General features: G+C 55.6%; 1 protein-coding gene across 1 annotated transcript in view; it reads right to left on the bottom strand.

Moving 5' to 3' along the window:
* LOC308677857 (neuralized-like protein 4) overlaps positions 1-17,136 on the bottom strand; it is a gene marked incomplete at its 5' end in the record, with an annotated part of 27,337 nt that extends 10,201 nt beyond the window's left edge. The window contains 15 exons of the mRNA XM_081344554.1: positions 484-671; positions 1,290-1,368; positions 1,463-1,539; positions 2,113-2,311; positions 5,538-5,700; positions 6,316-6,401; positions 8,534-8,715; positions 9,501-9,771; positions 10,540-10,612; positions 10,730-10,851; positions 10,986-11,097; positions 11,831-12,114; positions 13,210-13,275; positions 14,453-14,837; positions 16,855-17,136. Coding sequence (XP_081200680.1) covers positions 484-671; positions 1,290-1,368; positions 1,463-1,539; positions 2,113-2,311; positions 5,538-5,700; positions 6,316-6,401; positions 8,534-8,715; positions 9,501-9,771; positions 10,540-10,612; positions 10,730-10,851; positions 10,986-11,097; positions 11,831-12,114; positions 13,210-13,275; positions 14,453-14,837; positions 16,855-17,136 — 2,569 coding nt within the window. The remainder of the gene's footprint in view (positions 1-483; positions 672-1,289; positions 1,369-1,462; positions 1,540-2,112; positions 2,312-5,537; positions 5,701-6,315; positions 6,402-8,533; positions 8,716-9,500; positions 9,772-10,539; positions 10,613-10,729; positions 10,852-10,985; positions 11,098-11,830; positions 12,115-13,209; positions 13,276-14,452; positions 14,838-16,854) is intronic.
* Positions 17,137-17,343: the final 207 nt, after the last annotated feature.

Raw genomic sequence — 17,343 nt, 5'->3', positions numbered from 1 at the left:
CCTCCCTTCCGCGGCCTGTCTCGCACCCAGTCGGTTAAGGGAAACGCCGCGGTTGCAAAGTGAGTCGCGCGGGCCGTTAAGTCAACACGGCATCCCCAAGGGACTTGGCTGGCCGGAAGGCCGCCAGAGGGGAATCGGGGGACCCCGGGACGCTGCGACCACCGTAAAGAGGAGCCAGACGCCGAACGTCTGAATTTTCGACCGACGCAACGGTCGCAAGTGTGAAAAACAGCCGTCAAGTCACATTTCTCCGCTCTGTCGTAACTTTAAGCAAACTGCCCTTAATAATAATGATGGTAATAATAACAATAAAGTTAGAAGGGACCTTGGAGGTCATCTAGTCCAACCCCCTGCTCAGGCAGGAGGACTACCTGTATTTCAAGACACGGGTGGACTTCTGCTGGCTGGGGAATTCTGGGAAACCCAAGTCCACTGCTCTTAAAGGCCCCTCCCAGGATAGTGTCCCCACTCTGGGCCTTCCCTACATGGCCTCACCCTTTCCTGGGGGCAGCCCGGAGCAAGCCACCCCTTGGTCCACGCTGTTGATGAAGTAATGCAGGTCCCCTTTGGTTGTCCGCATCATGCCGATGCGCGAGCCGGTGGTCAGCGAGTCCAGGTCGCAGCCGTAATTGTTGCGCAGGGTGTTGCCGTCCTGCATGATGGCGGTGCCGCTGAGAGGGGACACAGAGAGGGGGGGGGAAAGGAAAAACTCTTTTTGCAAGGCGGCACGCGGATAGAGGATCAGGATCGGAGGGTGTGGTTGCCATCTTGACTTTTTTGCCCTCCGGGGAGTTCAAAAGGGCCCCGGAGGAAGGGACCGAAGGCATTAGGTGGAAGGAATGTGAACGACGGCTGAGATTCAAGAGTGGTAGGTGCAAAGTCGCCCAGGTGGCTTTCGTGCCTAAGGCGGGACTAGAACTCCCCGTCTCCTGGTGATTGGCTTGAAGACACCCAGCTGGCTTTCATGCCTAAGGCGGGACTAGAACTCACCGTCTCCTGGGGATTGGCCCAAAGTCACCAAGCTGGCTTTTGTGCCTAAGGCGGGACTAGAACTCACCGTCTCTGGGTAATTGGGCCAAAGTCACCCAGCCAACTTTCATGCCTAAGGCGGGACTAGAACTCACCGTCTCCTGGGGATTGGCCCAAAGTCACCCAGCTGACTTGAATACCTACGGCGGGACTAGAACTCACCGTCTCCGGTTTCTTTGCCTGCAACCTTCCCCAGTAGGCCAAATTTGGCCCCATTATCCAATTAGCTCTTTGAACCCCCCCCCCCGCCCTGCACTTACCTGAGCATCCAGGTATCGTAGTCAATGTCCGTCATTGTGTTGGGAAACTCCAGGTCCTCCGGACGGATGGCGGTGACTCCTGCACGGAAGGGGGACACCAAAAGCGCTACGGAGGGGCCGTCGCTCTGGGCCTCCGTTCCCCCCCAAAAAAATCTCTTTTGGCCCCTCCTCACCTGCTTCGATGGAGCCGGACCAACGATCCACCATCTTCTGGATGACGATCTCAAAGAGTTCGCCGTCCCGCAGGGGCCTGTGGGATGGATGGTTGCGATGAAAGCCGCCATCCCAACGACTGCAACCCAGGCCTCGCTTGCAGTCGTTGACTTGAGCGCTGCCCTTTCCTTCCTCCCATTCAAAGCTCCGGCCTTCCGACGCAGGCCCTCCTCGCCTTACAACCGCCCACTTAGCCACTGGCCAAAGTTAGAACGGGATTGGGAAAAAAAGCCACCGGGGACCGCTTTTCACCCTGACCACCCCTGCGGTCCCACCGTCAAAGTTCAGAATCTTTGCCGCTGAAGTCATATTCATGACGGTCGCAGTGTCCCCCGTGTGTGTGTGTGTGTGTGTGAGACGCGATCCCTTTCTGACGAGCAAAGTCAACGGGGGGGGGGGGAGCCGGATTCCATGAACCACCCTGGGACTTAACGGCCGCAGCGGTTCCTTTCACTTTGCTGTGGCGAAAAAGGTCGTGAAGCGGGGCAAAACCCACTTAACGACCCTCCAGCTAAGTTTCGCCGTAAATCGATCCGTTTCGGGAAGCCTCAACCATCCGTCACCGCGTCTCTCTCTCACCCCCCCCTGCCACGCCCCGTTTTTCACTGACCGGTTGGAGATGACGATGGCGTCGTTGAACTCGCTGCGGCAGTTCTGGCGCAAGGCCGTACGCCCCCCGTTGGTGATGACGGCGTTGTTCCCGTGCAGGTGGTGGAAACGCAGGTCGCTGGCCGAAGCCACGGAAGACGGGGTGCTGGGGGAGAGCTGGTTGTTTCCCTCCGAGAGGTCGTCAGGAAGCGGAAGGAGATCTGGGAGGAAGCCAGTTAGGGCATCACCCCCCCATACCCTTTAAGAGTCCCCCCTCTTGAAGACCGCCACCCCATTCACACACACCCGAACCCAGCCGAGAGCCAACGGGTGCACTGCTCAAAAGCTGGCCCATGAGAAAGAGGGCAGCGAGGGAACCTGGTGCGGTTAATCTATATAATAATAATAATAATAATAATAATAATAATAATAATAATAATAATAATAATAATAATAATAATAATAATAATAATAATAATAATAATAATAATAATGTTGGAAGGGATATTGGAGGTCATCTAGTCCAACCCCGTGCTCAGGCAGGAAACCCTATACATTTCGGACAAATGGCTGGCCATTCTCTTAAAAACCTCCAGTGTTGGAGCATTCACCACTTCTGGAGGCAGGTGGTTCCACTGGTTAATTGTTCTCACTGTCAGAAAGTTTCTCCTTAGTTCCAGGTTGCTTCTCTCCTTGATGAGTTTCCATCCGTTGCTTCTTGTCCTGCCTTCGGGTTCTTTGGAGAATAGCTTGACTGCCTCTTCTTTGGGGCAGCCCCTGAGAGATTGGAAGACTGCTATCCTGTCACCCCTCGCCCTTCTCTTCATTAAACTGGACTTTCCCAATTCCAGCAACCGTTCCTTATATGTTTTCGCCTCCAGTCCCCTGATCCTCTTTGTTGCTCTTCTCTGCACTCTTTCCAGAGTCTCAACATCTTTTTTACATCGTGGTGACCACAACTGGATGCCGTATTCCAAGTACCAAGGCCTTGTAAAGTGGTATTAACAATTCACGTGATCCTGATTCCCTCTGTTAATGCAGCCTAGCACTGTGTTGGCTTTTTTGGCAGCTGCCGCACACGGCTCGCTCATATTTAAGTGATTGCCCACTAGGACTCCAAGATCCCTCTCACAGTTACTACTATCGAGCAACGTACCCCCTATACTATACCTGTGCATTTGGTTTTTCCTGCCTAAATGTAGAACCTTACTTTTTTCACCATTGAATTTCATTTTGTTAGATAGCGCCCAGTGTTCGAGTCTGTCCAGATCCTCCTGTATCTTAAGCCTATCTTCTGGAGTATTGGCTATTCCTGCCAGCTTGGTGTCGTCTGCAAATTTGATGAGTTCCCCATCTATCCCCTCATCCAAATCATTAATGAAGATATTGAAGAGCACTGGGCCCAGAACAGAGCCCTGGGGCACCCTACTACACACTTCCTTCCATGTAGATGCGGTTCCATTGAGGACCACACGCTGAGTACGGCCTGTCAGCCAGCTACGAATCCATCTGGTGGTGATGCTATCTAGCCCACATTTTTCTATCTTATCAAGTAGTAGGTTGTGATCTACTTTATCGAATGCCTTACTGAAGTCCAAGTGAATTATATCCGCAGCATTCCTGTGGTCCACTAGTTTTGTCACTTGGTCAAAGAATGCAATAAGGTTTGTCTGGCACAATCTGTTTTTGACAAACCCATGTTGGCTTTTAGTGATGACTTTGTTTAGAGACTGGACGGCCATTTGTCTGAAATGGTATATAGGGTTTTCTGCCTGTGCAGGCGGGGGGTTGGACTAGATGACCTCCAAGGTCCCTTCCAGCTCTGTTATTCTGTTATCCTTCCTTCCTTCTTCCCTCCCTCCCTTCTCCAACACTGGAAGTCTTTTAAGAAGAGACTGGACGGCCATTTGTCTGAAATGGTATATAGGGTTTCCTGCCTGAGCAGGGGGTTGGACTAGATGACCTCCAAGGTCCCTTCCAACTTTATTATTAATATTCCAAAAAGAAATCTGAAAGTTGTGTGTGTCACGTGTGACCCTCTCCCAGTCCATCACCCGTATTTCTGGATAGGGGTGTCTTCCTCTCTTTTGGATTTCCTTCTTTTTTTCAGAATGACAGAGCTGAAAAGGGACCTTGGAGGCCATCCAGTCCAACCCCCTGCTCAGGAAGGAAACCCTATACCATTTCAGACAAATGGCTGTCCAGTCTCTTCTTAAAAGTCTCCAGTGTTGGAGCACCCACATCTTCTGGTGGCAAGCTGTTCCACTGGTTAATTGTCCTCACTGTCAGGAAGTTTCTCCTGAGTTCCAGGTTGCTTCTCTCCTTGATTGGTTTCTATCCGTTGCTTCTTGTCCCGCCTTCAGGCGCTTTGGAGAAGAGCTTGACTCCCCCCTTCTTTGGGGCAGCCCCCCCAAATACTGGAAGACTGCGGTCATGTCACCCCAATCCTTCTTTTCACTAGACTGGGCATCCCGAATTGCTTCAACCGTTCCCTATATACTTTAGCCTCCAGTCCGCTAATCATCTTTGTTGCTCTTCTCTGCACTCTTTCCAGAGTCTCTTATAAATTTTATATTGTGTTGACTAAAACTGGCCTTACCAAAGCATTTTAAAGCAGAGTTAACACTTTACACCAGGGGTGTCAAACTCAATTTCATTGAGGGCCGCATCAGCATTGCGGTTGCCCTCAGGGGGCCGGGTGGGTATGGCCAGGGTGGGCGTGGCCTACTGGGTGGGCGTGGCTAGAGTGCATATGGCCTACTGGGTGGGCGTGGCCAGCTCTACATCGTTCACATCAAGGGTGCCTATGGGGGCCTAGGCAGGAGTGGGACAGGTCTGGGGGTCTCTGGCAGAAGGAGGGTCTCTGGGCCAAGGCAGTGGGGGCCGTTCCCTCGCTGTTTCCAGGATGGCTTCGCGGGCCACATGAAACCACTTTGTGGGGCGGATCCGGCCCCCGGGCCTTGTGTTTGACATGTCTGCTTTACACGATATAACAGAATCACAGTGTTGGAAAGGACCTCGGGAGGTCTTCTAGTCCAGCCCCCTGCTCAAGCAGAAGACCCGATACCAGACATGTCAAACTTGCGACGTCACGAGATGTATCGGAACTTTTTCCCCATTGCCGGCAACGGGGTGGGCGTGGTTTCCTCGTGACGTGTCCGGCCCGTGGGCCGGCAGTTTGACACCCCTGCCCTATACCATTTCAGACAAGCAGTTGTCCAGTCTCTTCTTAAAAGCCTCCAGCGATCAGGCACCCATAACTTCTGGTGACAAGCTTTTCCACTGATTAATTGTTCTCGCTGTCAGGGAATTTCTCCTTCCTGACTTGTAAACCAGCTTCTGACTTCTCCTGACCTCCTGGGTTTCCAAATAAGCCATGTTCCTCGTTCCTGTCTCAACCCGTTTCCCTAGCCCACTCCGGTCCCATGAGGTCTCCGTGTCCACTACCTGTGTCATCCACGATTGTGGCTTGGGCAGCTTGACCGTAGAGATCGGCCACGGCGTAGACATTCGGCGGGACGTTCCAGGCGGCTGGGCCCTGCGCTACGCCGTTAACGAAGAAATGCAGGGTCCCGTCCTCCTTCCGCACGACGCCCACAGTGTCTCCTGCCTGGGGAGGGGTGGAGGAGAGGGGAACAGCCTGAGAGAGGGCAGGTATCGGGCGCGAACAACCAGATCCAGAGGCGGAGAGTTCGATTGGCTACTTTATTGCTTAATGCCTCTTTCACAGGAATGTCTTTAGACTGGCAATTTGAGCCTGGGCCAGAATAGGGGTAGTCCTCAATGTATGACACGATTTGAGTCCAGGATTTATGTTCTTCAATGAGAAATTGGTCATTGAGCATCGCCCTGTTTTACGACCTCCCTTGCCGCAGTTGTTAAGTGAATCACTGCAGCTGTTAAGTGGGTAACACGGCTGTTAAACGAATCTGGCTTCCCCACTGACTTTGCTTTGTCGGAAGGTCGCCAAAGGGGATCAGACGACCCCAAGACACGGTAACACCGTCGTAAGTATGAGCCATTCGCCAATTCTGGTGACCGGGCGGGGGAGGGGGAGGCCGCGTGTGAAAAATGGTCATAAGGTCACTTTTTTCAGTGGCTTTGTAACTTTGGTCACTAAACGGAAGGTCGTAAGCTCTTCCTGCAAGACGGTCCTACAATCCTACATTCAATGTCCCCCTCTCCTCTGCCCCCCACAAACTTTTTTGCCCCTCTCTGTGCTTGCCTTCAAGCGATCCAGGTTGTGGCCGTATTCATCCAGGATGGTGGTACCGTTGTGCATCACTCCATTCCCGGTCATCATCCAGGTCCCTGCAAGAGAACGGCACGGAGGGACACCAACCCCACATCAGACAGGTGAGACCACCCACTTTTTCCTTCCTCTCTCAAGCTGGCTGTTCAGGTTTACTCCCTAACCCAGGGGTGTCAAACTTAATTTCATTGAGGGCCGCATCAGCATTGCAGTTGCCCTCAGGGGGCCGGGTGGGTATGGCCAGGGTGGGCGTGGCCTACTGGGTGGGCGTGGCTAGAGTGCGTATGGCCTACTGGGTGGGCGTGGCCAGCTCTGCATCGTTTGCATCGAGGGTGCCTATGGGGGCCTGGGCAGGAGTGGGACAGATCTGGGGGTCTCTGGCAGAAGGAGGGTCTCTGGGCCAGGGCCAAGGCAGTGGGGGCCGTTCCCTCACTGTTTCCAGGATGGCTTCGCGGGCCGCATAAAACCACTTCACGGGCCGCATCCGGCCCCCGGGCCTTGTGTTTGACATGTCTGACCTAACCCATAAAATGTTGGCGACCGCGGAGGGTCGTCAAGGAATGACATGAGAGTCAAGTGAAGGAAAGCGGGAAGAAAAAGAATTAAAAAGGTTCTCGGGGAAGATGATGATGATGATGATGATTCCGGTTCATTGCACAGGCTGCCCAATGTTTTTGACTGGATTTGGCATTTCAATCCACCTCTGGGGTTCTTCCCAACGACCTGGGAGAGGCAGATGTGGATGTTCGGTGGGGTTAAAGGTCTCCGGGCAGGATGGAGGCTGTTCCAAGCACAGCTGCCTTTTGCAATTGACCGATGGGGATTCTGTCAATGGTGCTCTAATTACAGTGGCCTTCTGCAACTGACAGGGAGTTTGTCAATGCCACTCTGAGTCAAGCTGCCCTTTGCAAATGACAGGGAGGGATTCTGTCAATGCCAATCTAGTCAAATTTCCCTTTGCAATTGACTGATGGGATTCTGTCAATGCCACTGAGTCAAATTGCCCTTTGCAATTGACTGATGGGATTCTGTCAATGCCACTCTAAGTCAAGCTGCCTTCTGCAATTGACAGACAGGGAGTTTGTCGATGCCACTCTGAGTCAAATTGCTCCTTTGCAATTGACCGATGGGATTTTGTCAATGCCACTGAGTCAAGCTGCCCTTTGCAATTGACAGAGGGATTCTGTCAATGCCACTATAAATCAAGCTGCCCTTTGCAACTGACCAATGAGATTTTGTCAATGCCAATGGTGTTCAAGTGGTGGTCCGGATGTTTTGGGTTTATTATGGCTGGTTGCACAGCCAGTCAAATGTCCCTATTGGATTTGGCATTTTTATTCACCTATCGAGTCCTTCCCAAAGAGCTGGGATATTATTATTGAACAGATTTATATACCTGCCCGATTCACGCACAGTGACCCCAGGTGGTGTACTATATTAAAAACCCAGAGTTAAAAAAACTACAGTTTAATCTCTACTGCCAAAACCTCCCCATTGGTTGTAGCAACCACACAGTCAGTGAAGGCACTTGATTGGTTCGAGATGACGGGACCCTGCGGAATACCGGGTGCAGATTCTGGTGACCCCATTTTGTAAAGGGCATTTTAGCACTGGCCTACAAAACCCCAAAGGATTATGGGATCTGGGCAACACCTCTGAGATAAACTCTTAAGTCATTTTTTTTCTTTAGTCTAGAAAAAAGCAGCAGTCGAAAGGGGATGTCCGAGGGACATCGTGGCTGGCTGAGGAATTCTGGGAGTTAAAGTCCACAAGTCTGAACGTGGCTGGCTGGGGAATTCTGGGAGCTGAAGCCCACAGGTCTTAAAAGTTGCCTAACCTGGATTCAATTCACCCCAGGGGGATCAGACCTAGCCCTCTTGCAGCTATGTAGAGATTCCAGATTAATTCCCTACTTGACTCCTTCGCCCCTATCGTGGTTTGTCCCTCTCCGAGATCAGGTTGAAAAAAAAGCAGGGAGCACGTAAACCACTTCTATTTCCAGGCAGGAAGCCCTGAATGTTGGTTGGCCAGAATTTTAGCCCCTTTTATGTAAGCTGACTCTAAACTCTGTTCCGAGGGGGGGGTGTCTGAATATTCAAGGTTAATTAATTAGTTAAGATTAACCCACAGTTCTTCAAACTTGCCAAACTTTTGACACGGCCGTCCAAAATATTGAGGTCCCAGTTCTCACCTGACCGGAGGTTGGTCATCGTGGAGGGCAGCTGGAGGTAGGTGGGGTTGTGAGTGGTGACGCCAATCTCGATGGAGCCGGCCCATTTGTCCACCATCTTGTCGATCCTCACCTGGAAGACCTCGCCGTTCCGCAGCGGTCGGTTGCTGAGGACCACGCCATGGTTAAAGTCGTCGGTGGCACTGGATGGACAGAGCAGCGAAGGGCAGAGTTCTCCTTTAGAGGCCCTCTCCAGACAAGGTCCAACAGGTGGACTGGAGAAGCCACAGGTGGTCCTTGATTTACGGCCACAGTTGAGACCAAAACACTTAACAATGGAAATTTTGGACTCAAAAATTACCGTCAAAAAAACAACCCGTGATAACATGCAGTAAGTGGTATAGCCCAGGGGTAAGCAACCTTGGCTCTTTTATGACTCGTGGACTTCAACTCCCAGAATTCCTCAGGCAGCATGGGGGAACTATGGCTCCCTTTGATGACTCCTGGACTTCAACTCCCAGAATTCCTGAGCCAGCATGGCTCAGCTTGGAAACCTCTCCCTTTCCCCTCAGCGTGGCTGGCTCAGGAATTCTGGGAGTTGAAGTCCACCAGTCATAAAAGAGCCAAGGTTGCCTACCCCTGGGCTTCTCCCATCCCTGACGAGTTCCGGTAAACTCTTGCTGGCTGGGGAATTCTGGGAGTTGAAGTCCACAGGTCTTATAAGAGTTGCCGAGGTTGGGCACAAATGCCCTTTGGACACCAATTTAGTTCACACAAACCACAACCCCGTCCCCTTCTTGCTGCCTTTCCTTCTTCCTTGCTTAGGCACAGCTCTGGGTGCTTTTGAATGACTTGGCAGCCCTCCCGAAGGAGCCGCAGTTGTCATCTTCCTAGTCCTCATGGTCACAACCAGGCGAGGAAGACGGGTGGCCAATAAATTTAACAATTCAATCACCACAAAAGGGAGCCCGGGGGTGAAGATACGTACTGAGGCCTCAGGGCCGTCCGTCCTTCGTTGATGATGGCCGCCTTCTGGCCGCAGTTTGGGTGGAAAAGCAGGCGCTCCGGTTCTGGCTCGCTGGCCCCCCCGGTGTCCATGGCCCGCCGGCCCACGTCTGGCGAGAGCGCCCGCATGATGGCGTTGTTGCGCCGCAGGCGGTCGCTGTGGTTGTGGTTGTGGACGATGGTGACCTTCACGGCCATGCCGTAGAGGTCCACCACCCCGTAGACCACTAGGGGGGTGAGGGTGGTCGCCACGCCTGTCAAGAGAGGGAACCCATGCCTGTCACGGGACTCCCCAACAGTTAAAAAGTCAACCCTGACTTTTTCGTCAGGAGGAATTGCCGGGGTTACTCTGCAGGCGGGGCTTGGCTCAGGACCGTACTGCAGCCTGTCCCTTGCGGTCACAAAGTGAGTCACCCACAGGACTGACCTAATTTTGCAATCTTTTTTTGCGCTGAAATTATGTTATTATTATTATTTGTAAGCCGCCCTGAGTCTTCGGAGAAGGGCGGGATATAAATGGAATTAAAATTTAAAAAAAAATAAAAATGTTGTTGTTGCTGCTGTCATTATTAACTATTATCATTTTGTGACTGCTGCTGCTATTACTGTTATTGTTATATTATCATCATCATTTTGTCACTGCTGCTGCTGTTGTTGGATCATTATTATTACATTATTATCATCATCATTTTGTCGCTGCTGCTGCTGCTGCTGTTGTTGTTGGCTCTGGGCAGCTTACAGCAAAAAAAATGTTAAGGCACTAAAAACATTAAAAAAATCTACAATCGCAGAAACCCAGGGGATAAAATCGTGAATAAAATGAACCACAGATGAAAACGGGGGTGGGGTTGGTCGTAAGTCGAGGAACGTATCACCCCCCTCCTCCCTTCTCCCCAGCCCCTCCCTGGGTCTCTGAATCACAAAAAGGCCCACGGGGTTTCTCTCTCTCTCTCTCTCTCTCTCACACACACACACACACACACACACACACACACACACACACACACAAAGATGGTGCCCACCTTGGTCGATGCCGTTGATGTAAAAATGGAGAGCGTTGTTCGACTTCCGGGTCAACCCGATGTGGTCGCCTTCCTGCGGGAGGCAGACAAAGCGGGGTGGGGGAGTTCCTGCGCGGGAAATGCGGGGGAGGGGGGGTTGTCCGAAAAGGGGAGGGGAGGAGGAAGAGGAGGAGGACGGCCTTCCGCTCACCTGCAGCTCATCCAGGCTGAACTCGCAGTACTCCCGCCGCGTCCCTTTGCCGTTGGTCAGGATCCCGCAGCCGCTCATCATGATGGTCCCTTCGTGGGTTGAGTGGAGCATGACAAGAAGAACTAAGCGGGGACAAGGGCCGGCTGCTGTGACTCCCCTCCCCCGGGCCCTCTCCCCCGGCGGAGACCCCGACCCCCCCCAAAGGTGGTCGGGAACCCCCCCTCCCGCCCTGGATACGCACGAGTGGGGAAGTCACCTGAGCGCAGGTTCGTCATGGTGGCCGGGTACTCCAGGTTGTTGGGGTTGTGGGTGGTGACCCCGATTTCGATGGAGCCCGACCACTTGTCCACCAGCTTGTCGATGCGGATCTGGGGAAGGAGAAGCGGCGCCTGGAAATCCCCGCTCGCCCTCCCCCATCTGAAACCGCCTCTCTCTCTCTCTCCCCCCCCACCCGGGCCGCTGAGCGAGTCGTGGACTTCGACTCCCAGAATTCCCCCGGGCAGCCTTGCTCGATTGGCTGTCGATCCCACCGATTCTATGCGACTTGAGTCCAGCTGGGGTCTAGTGGCGGTTAAGACAGGCTGGAAAGCAGGTGCCGGTGAGTTCTAGTCCCGCCTTTGGGACCATAACCAGGAAACGGTGAGTTCTAGTCCCACCTTAGGCATGAAAGGAGGCTGGGTGACTTTGGGCCAATCACCAGGAGACGGTGAGTTCTAGTCCAGGCTTAGACAGGAAAGTCAGCTAGTGACTTTGGGTCAATAACCAGGAGACGGTGAGTTCTAGTCCTGCCTTAGGCAAGAAAGTCAGCTGAGTGAATTTGGGCCAATCAGAGAAGATGGTGAGTTCTAGTCCCACCTTAGGCGGGAAACCCGGCTGGGTGACTTTGGGACAACCACCAGGAGACGGTGAATTCTAGTCCTGCCTTAGTCACGAAATCCAGCTTAGCTGGCTGGGGAATGCTGGGAATTGAAGTCCACAGGTAGTAAAGTTTCCCAGGTTGAGAAAAATTGCTCCTTTTTTGGGGGGGTGTGCTGGAGATTTGGGGACGCGTTTTTCCCCCCGGGCACTGCTGGGGGGAGGGAGGGGCCGGGAGCCCCTTACCTCAAACATCTCGTTGTCCCGCAGCGGGCGGTTGGTCATGACCACGCCGTTGTTGAACTCGTCCAGTGGCCGGCGCCTCTCGGCTGTCTTGTTGTTGTTGCTGAGCTTGATCAGCGTGCCGCACTTCTCGTGGAAGAGCAGGGCATCATTGGAGGTCATGGGGGGGGCTCCGCAGGGGCCGGAGTCGGAGGGGGGGCTGCCCAGGTTGACGTTCAGCAGGCTCCCGTTGTAGGCCGACAGGATGGCATTGCTCACCACCTCCGACAGCTCCATGCTGGAGAAGCCTACAAGGGGTGTGTGTGTGTGTCTTTGGGTGAGACATCAACACATCTGAGTTTGGACCCCAGCAGCTGCCCATTTTGCTCGGGCCCTCCCTTAGGCTTGGAAAAGAAGCTAGGTGACTTTGGGCCAATCAGAGGAGACAGTGAGTTCTAGTCCCGCCTCAGGCATGAAAGCCGGCTGGGTGACTTTGGGCCAATCAGAGGAGACGGTGAGTTCTAGTCCCGCCTCAGGCATGAAAGCCGGCTGGGTGACTTTGGGCCAATCAGAGGAGACGGTGAGTTCCAGTCCCGCCTCAGGCATGAAAACTGGCTGGGTGACTTTGGGCCAATCACCAGGGGACGGTGAGTTCTAGTCCCGCCTTAGGCATGAAAGCCGGCTGGGTGACTTTGAGCCAATCACCAGGGGACGGTGAGTTCTAGTCCCGCCTTAGGCATGAAAGCCGGCTGGGTGACTTTGAGCCAATCACCAGGGGACGGTGAGTTCTAGTCCCGCCTTAGGCATGAAAACCGGCTGGGTGACTTTGAGCCAATCAGAGGAGACGGTGAGTTCTAGTCCCGCCTTAGACATGAAAACCGGCTGGGTGACTTTGGGCCAATCACCAGGAGACGGTGAGTTCTAGTCCTGCCTTAGGCATGAAAGCCGGCTGGGTGACTTTGAGCCAATCAGAGGAGACAGTGAGTTCTAGTCCCGCCTTAGGCATGAAAACTGGCTGGGTGACTTTGGGCCAATCACCAGGAGACGGTGAGTTCTAGTCCCGCCTTAGGCACGAAAGCCAGCTGGGTGACTTTGGGCCAATCACCAGGAGACGGTGAGTTCTAGTTCCGCCTTAGCCACGAAATCCAGCTAGGTGACAAGTATCTAGGTAACTTTGGGCAATCTCTCTCTCTCAGTCCAGTCCACCCCGCAGGGGTGTTGTGGTGGTGGTGGGGAAAGGAACAGGAAGGAGCAGCAGTTACATTCCCTTCTTTGAGTTCTCGATAAGAACGATAAAGGCAGGGGAAAACATTGTAAAAAAGGAGCAAGCGGGGACAGCCAGCGCGCCCCTTCCCCCTAGAAATTATGACACTTTTTTTCATTTTGCACCAAGGAAGACTCACCGTTCTCCGATTCCAGGCTGCTGGGAAATTTCTCCGGCCGGGTCTGGTTGCAAGGCGCTTCCGGGGCTACCGAGAGAAGGAGGAAGAGGAGGAGCAAGAGGAAGGAAGGAAAGGCTGTCAGGCGTGCCTCCCAGAGCAGACACAGGCCATGATGCCTGGCAACAGGCCAAGAATCGTGGGTGAAGCTTCTGAAGGGGCAGCCAAGAACCCCACCAGGATTCCCCACTTCATCTTGGGTGCCAGGCGGGAGACGGTGGTCCTGCCTGCCTTGGTGCCCGCTGGACGCATTCAGTTCCCGCCCTCCAGATGTAAAGTGTGCCCAGCCCCCCGGGGTAGATATAATAATAATAGTAATAATAACAACAACAACAACAACAACAACAACAATAATAATAATAATGATAATATAATAATAATAACAACAACAACAATAACAACAAAATAATAACAAAATTTGGACGCTGGGCAACAGACTCGTGTTTATGACGGTCGCAGCGTCCCGGGGACACGTGATCAAAATTCAGAGGCTTGGCAGCTGACTCGCATTTACGACGTTCGCAGCGTCCCCTGGGGTCATGTGATCCCCCTTTTGCGACTCTCTGACAAGCAAAGTCAATAGGGGAAGCCAGATTCGCTTAACAAGCGGGCTACTGACTGAACATCTGCAGAGATTCACTTAGCGTCCGAAGGAAAGGTCATAAAATGGGACAAACCTCATTCAACCGACGTTTCAGTTAGCAATAAAAACATTTGGGGGCTCCGCTGTGGTGACGAGACTTTCTGCGGTCCTTAAAGACCAGTGTTTCTCCACGTTAAAAATGTGTGAGGTTCAACTCTCCAGAATCCCGCTGGGCTGGGGAATTCTGGGAGTTGAAGTCCGCAACCTTTTAAAGTCGAGACACACAATGAGAGACACCCCGCTCACCCACCCCAAGTTTGAAGGCTGAGATCTGGAGCAAAACGCCCGTTTTATGCCTATCTCGGTCGTCCCAAAAAAGACGGGACAACCACTTGTCTGAAATGGACAGGGGATTGAACTAGATGACCTCCCGAGGTCCCTTCCAAATCTGTTATTCTTTTTTTTTTGAAGAAAATTTTATTGACTTTCTAGTTTTTACATTTAAATATTTGAAAAGCAACCCAACGCTGTTATTCTGCGTTCTATCGCTCACGCCTGGTGCTAAACCGCCCTTGGTTTTCTTTCTGCCTGCCCCGACAATTCTCTGCTTTTGGGGGGGGGTACCTTCATCGTGGGGGGCTCCCTCTTCCGCCTCCTCCTCCTCCGCGCTTCCCGGCACCACCGTGATCTGGGTGCACTTGCCGTAGAGGTCGACCACGGCCCAGACGCGGGGAGGGATGCCGGTGGCTGCCACGCCACAGTCCTGCCCGTTGACCCAGAGGCGCAGCTCCCCGCTGGCCGTCCGCTGGATGCCCACTCGGTCGCCTTCGCCCAGCTGATCCAGGTCCTGCCCGTACTCCTCCAGGATGGAGCGGCCGTCGCGCAGGACGGAGCATCCGGAAATGATCCAGGAGCCCCCCTTGAGGCCGGTGGCGCTGCTGGGGAAGTCCAGGTGGTTGGGGTCCAGGGCGGTCACCCCGATCTCCAAGGATCCGCTCCAGGAGTTGACCTGCGGGCAGACGAGAGGGAGGAGCGCATGGGATAGAACGGAGTAGAAGCTGGAAGGGACCTCGGAGGTCTTCTAGTCCAGCCCCCTGCTCAAGCAGGAGAACCTTGACCGTCTCAGACCAGCGACTTGAGGTGGAAAATCTTAAAGGGGAGGAAGGGTGCTGTGATTCGCACTCGGCGCCCACCCATGGGTCTTGGGGTCCTCCTCCTCCTCCTCCTCCTCCTCCTCAACCCGGGATTCCTGCTAAGAGGCTGTTTTGGGGAATTCTGGGGAAGGGTCAACTTTTCTGAAAACCCCCAGTCTGGGTGGTGGTGGTGGGGGTCTCGGAAACCCAGCCTGGGTCCTGGAAGTTGTTTTCTGAGTGGGGGGTCGCCGGTGGCATCCCTGGTGGTCTCGCCTACCCCCCCCCCATTTTGCAGCCCAGAGAGGGACACAAGTGGGAAAGGGAAAGGACAGGTGTTGGGAAGAAATGGGGGGGGGTGTTTAAGGGCTGGGGGAGGGAGGGGCATAAGAGGAGGGGTCTCCTCTTTCCTCCGCAGGGGAGGAGCTCTACACCTCCAGCCCCTCCCCCGCCAGCCCTGATGAGGGGAAGAGGGAGGGCAGCTGCCCAGCTCCGTCACCCAAGACCCCCCCCGTTGCCTCCCTTCTTTTGGGGACCCCTCATCTCGAGCCCCCTCCCACATGATCCTGAGGATCTGCCCCCTTCCGAGGGGGGAGGGGGAGGTCAGCTGCCCAGTTTCATCCCCCAAACCCCGCACCCCCATTTGGGGACCCGTCCTCCTCCTGAAGGCCCCCACCCCGTTCTGCTCGTCCGGCCTTTTCCCCTGCGACGCCCCCCCACGAGGGTCTCCTCCCTCTCTGAGTGCGCCTCCATCCCCAAGACTTCCCCCCCCTTGCCTTGCCCTTCTTTTGGGGACCCCTCTCCTTCTTGGCTCGGCTCCTGCAGCCCCCTCCTCTATGAGCCCCCTCCACACCATTGCCTGGGCATCATCTGGAGACCCCTCCCCTTCTCCTCCTCCTCCTCCCCCTCTGCAGCCCCCTCCGCTGCGAACCCCAAGGCTCTTCGCCCTCCCACAGCCATCCCCAAGACCCCCCCCATACACACCATTGCCTAGGCCTTCCTCGGGGGACCCCTCCCCTCCTGCTCCTGCAGCCCCCTCCCCTGTGACCCCCAGGGCTCTCCCCCCTCCCACAGCGCCTCTCCATCCCCAAGACCCCCCCTCCCCCCACTGCCTCGGCCTTCCTCTGGGGACCCCTCCCCTCCCCTCCTCCTCCTGCAGCCCCCCCTAAGACCCCCAGGGCTCTCCCCCTCCCACAGCGCCTCTCCATCCCCAAGACCCCCCTCCCCCCACTGCCTCGGCCTTCCTCTGGGGACCCCTCCCCTCCTCCTCCTGCAGCCCCCCCTAAGACCCCCAGGGCTCTCCCCCCTCCCACAGCGCCTCTCCATCCCCAAGACCCCCCTCCCCCCACTGCCTTCCTCTGGGGACCCCTCCCCTCCTCCTCCTGCAGCCCCCCCTAAGACCCCCAGGGCTCTCCCCCTCCCACAGCGCCTCTCCATCCCCAAGACCCCCCCCACTGCCTCGGCCTTCCTCTGGGGACCCCTCCCCTCCTCCTCCTGCAGCCCCCTCCCCTGTGACCCCCAGGGCTCTCCCCCCTCCCACAGCGCCTCTCCATCCCCAAGACCCCCCCTCCCCCCACTGCCTTCCTCTGGGGACCCCTCCCCTCCTCCTCCTGCAGCCCCCCCTAAGACCCCCAGGGCTCTCCCCCCTCCCACAGCGCCTCTCCATCCCCAAGACCCCCCCTCCCCTCCTCTGGGGACCCCTCCCCTCCCCTCCCCTCCTCCTCCTCCCTCCCCCCCTCCTTCCCTCTGGGGACCCCTCCCCTCCCCTCCTCCTCCCTCCCCCCTCCCTTCCTCTGGGGACCCCTCCCCTCCTCCTCCCTCCCCCCCTCCCTCCCTCTGGGGACCCCTCCCCTCCCCTCCTCCTCCTCCTCCCCCCCCCGCAGCGCCGGGCCTCACCTTGCGGTCGATGCGGACGGCGAAGACGGCGCCCGGGGCGAGGGGCTCCCGGCTCAGCACCAGCCCGTGGTTGAACTCCTGGCCGGGCTGCGAGCGAGCCGCGCTCCGCCCGCCCCGCGACACCGTCACCAGCCGGCCCGTCCGCGGGTGCAGCAGCGGCAGCGGGGAGGCCCCCCCGCCGCCCCCCCCGCCGCCGCCGCCCCCGCCGCCGCCCAGCATCCCGCCCCGACCAGGCCCCCGCAGCAGCAGGGCGCCCGGCCGCGCTTTACGGCAGAGGGGCATGTCGCCGCCGCCGCCGCGCTTGACGGCCGCGCCGGACGACGCGCCGCTCTGCCTAGCAACATCCTGGCGCTTGGCGGCCGCGCGGGGCCAGCCGCCGCCCTGCCTAGCAACGGCGCCGCGCTTGACGGCCGCGCTTGACGACCGGCCCCCTGCCTAGCAACGATGTCGAGCTTGACGGATCTGCTTGACGACCCGCCGCTCTGCCTA

This window comes from Vipera berus (assembly GCF_964194415.1).
Source record: "Vipera berus genome assembly, chromosome: Z".
Taxonomy (NCBI): Eukaryota; Metazoa; Chordata; class Lepidosauria; order Squamata; family Viperidae; genus Vipera; species Vipera berus.
Note: the sequence above shows the minus strand (reverse complement) of the source record. Positions and strands in the feature narration are given on the sequence as shown.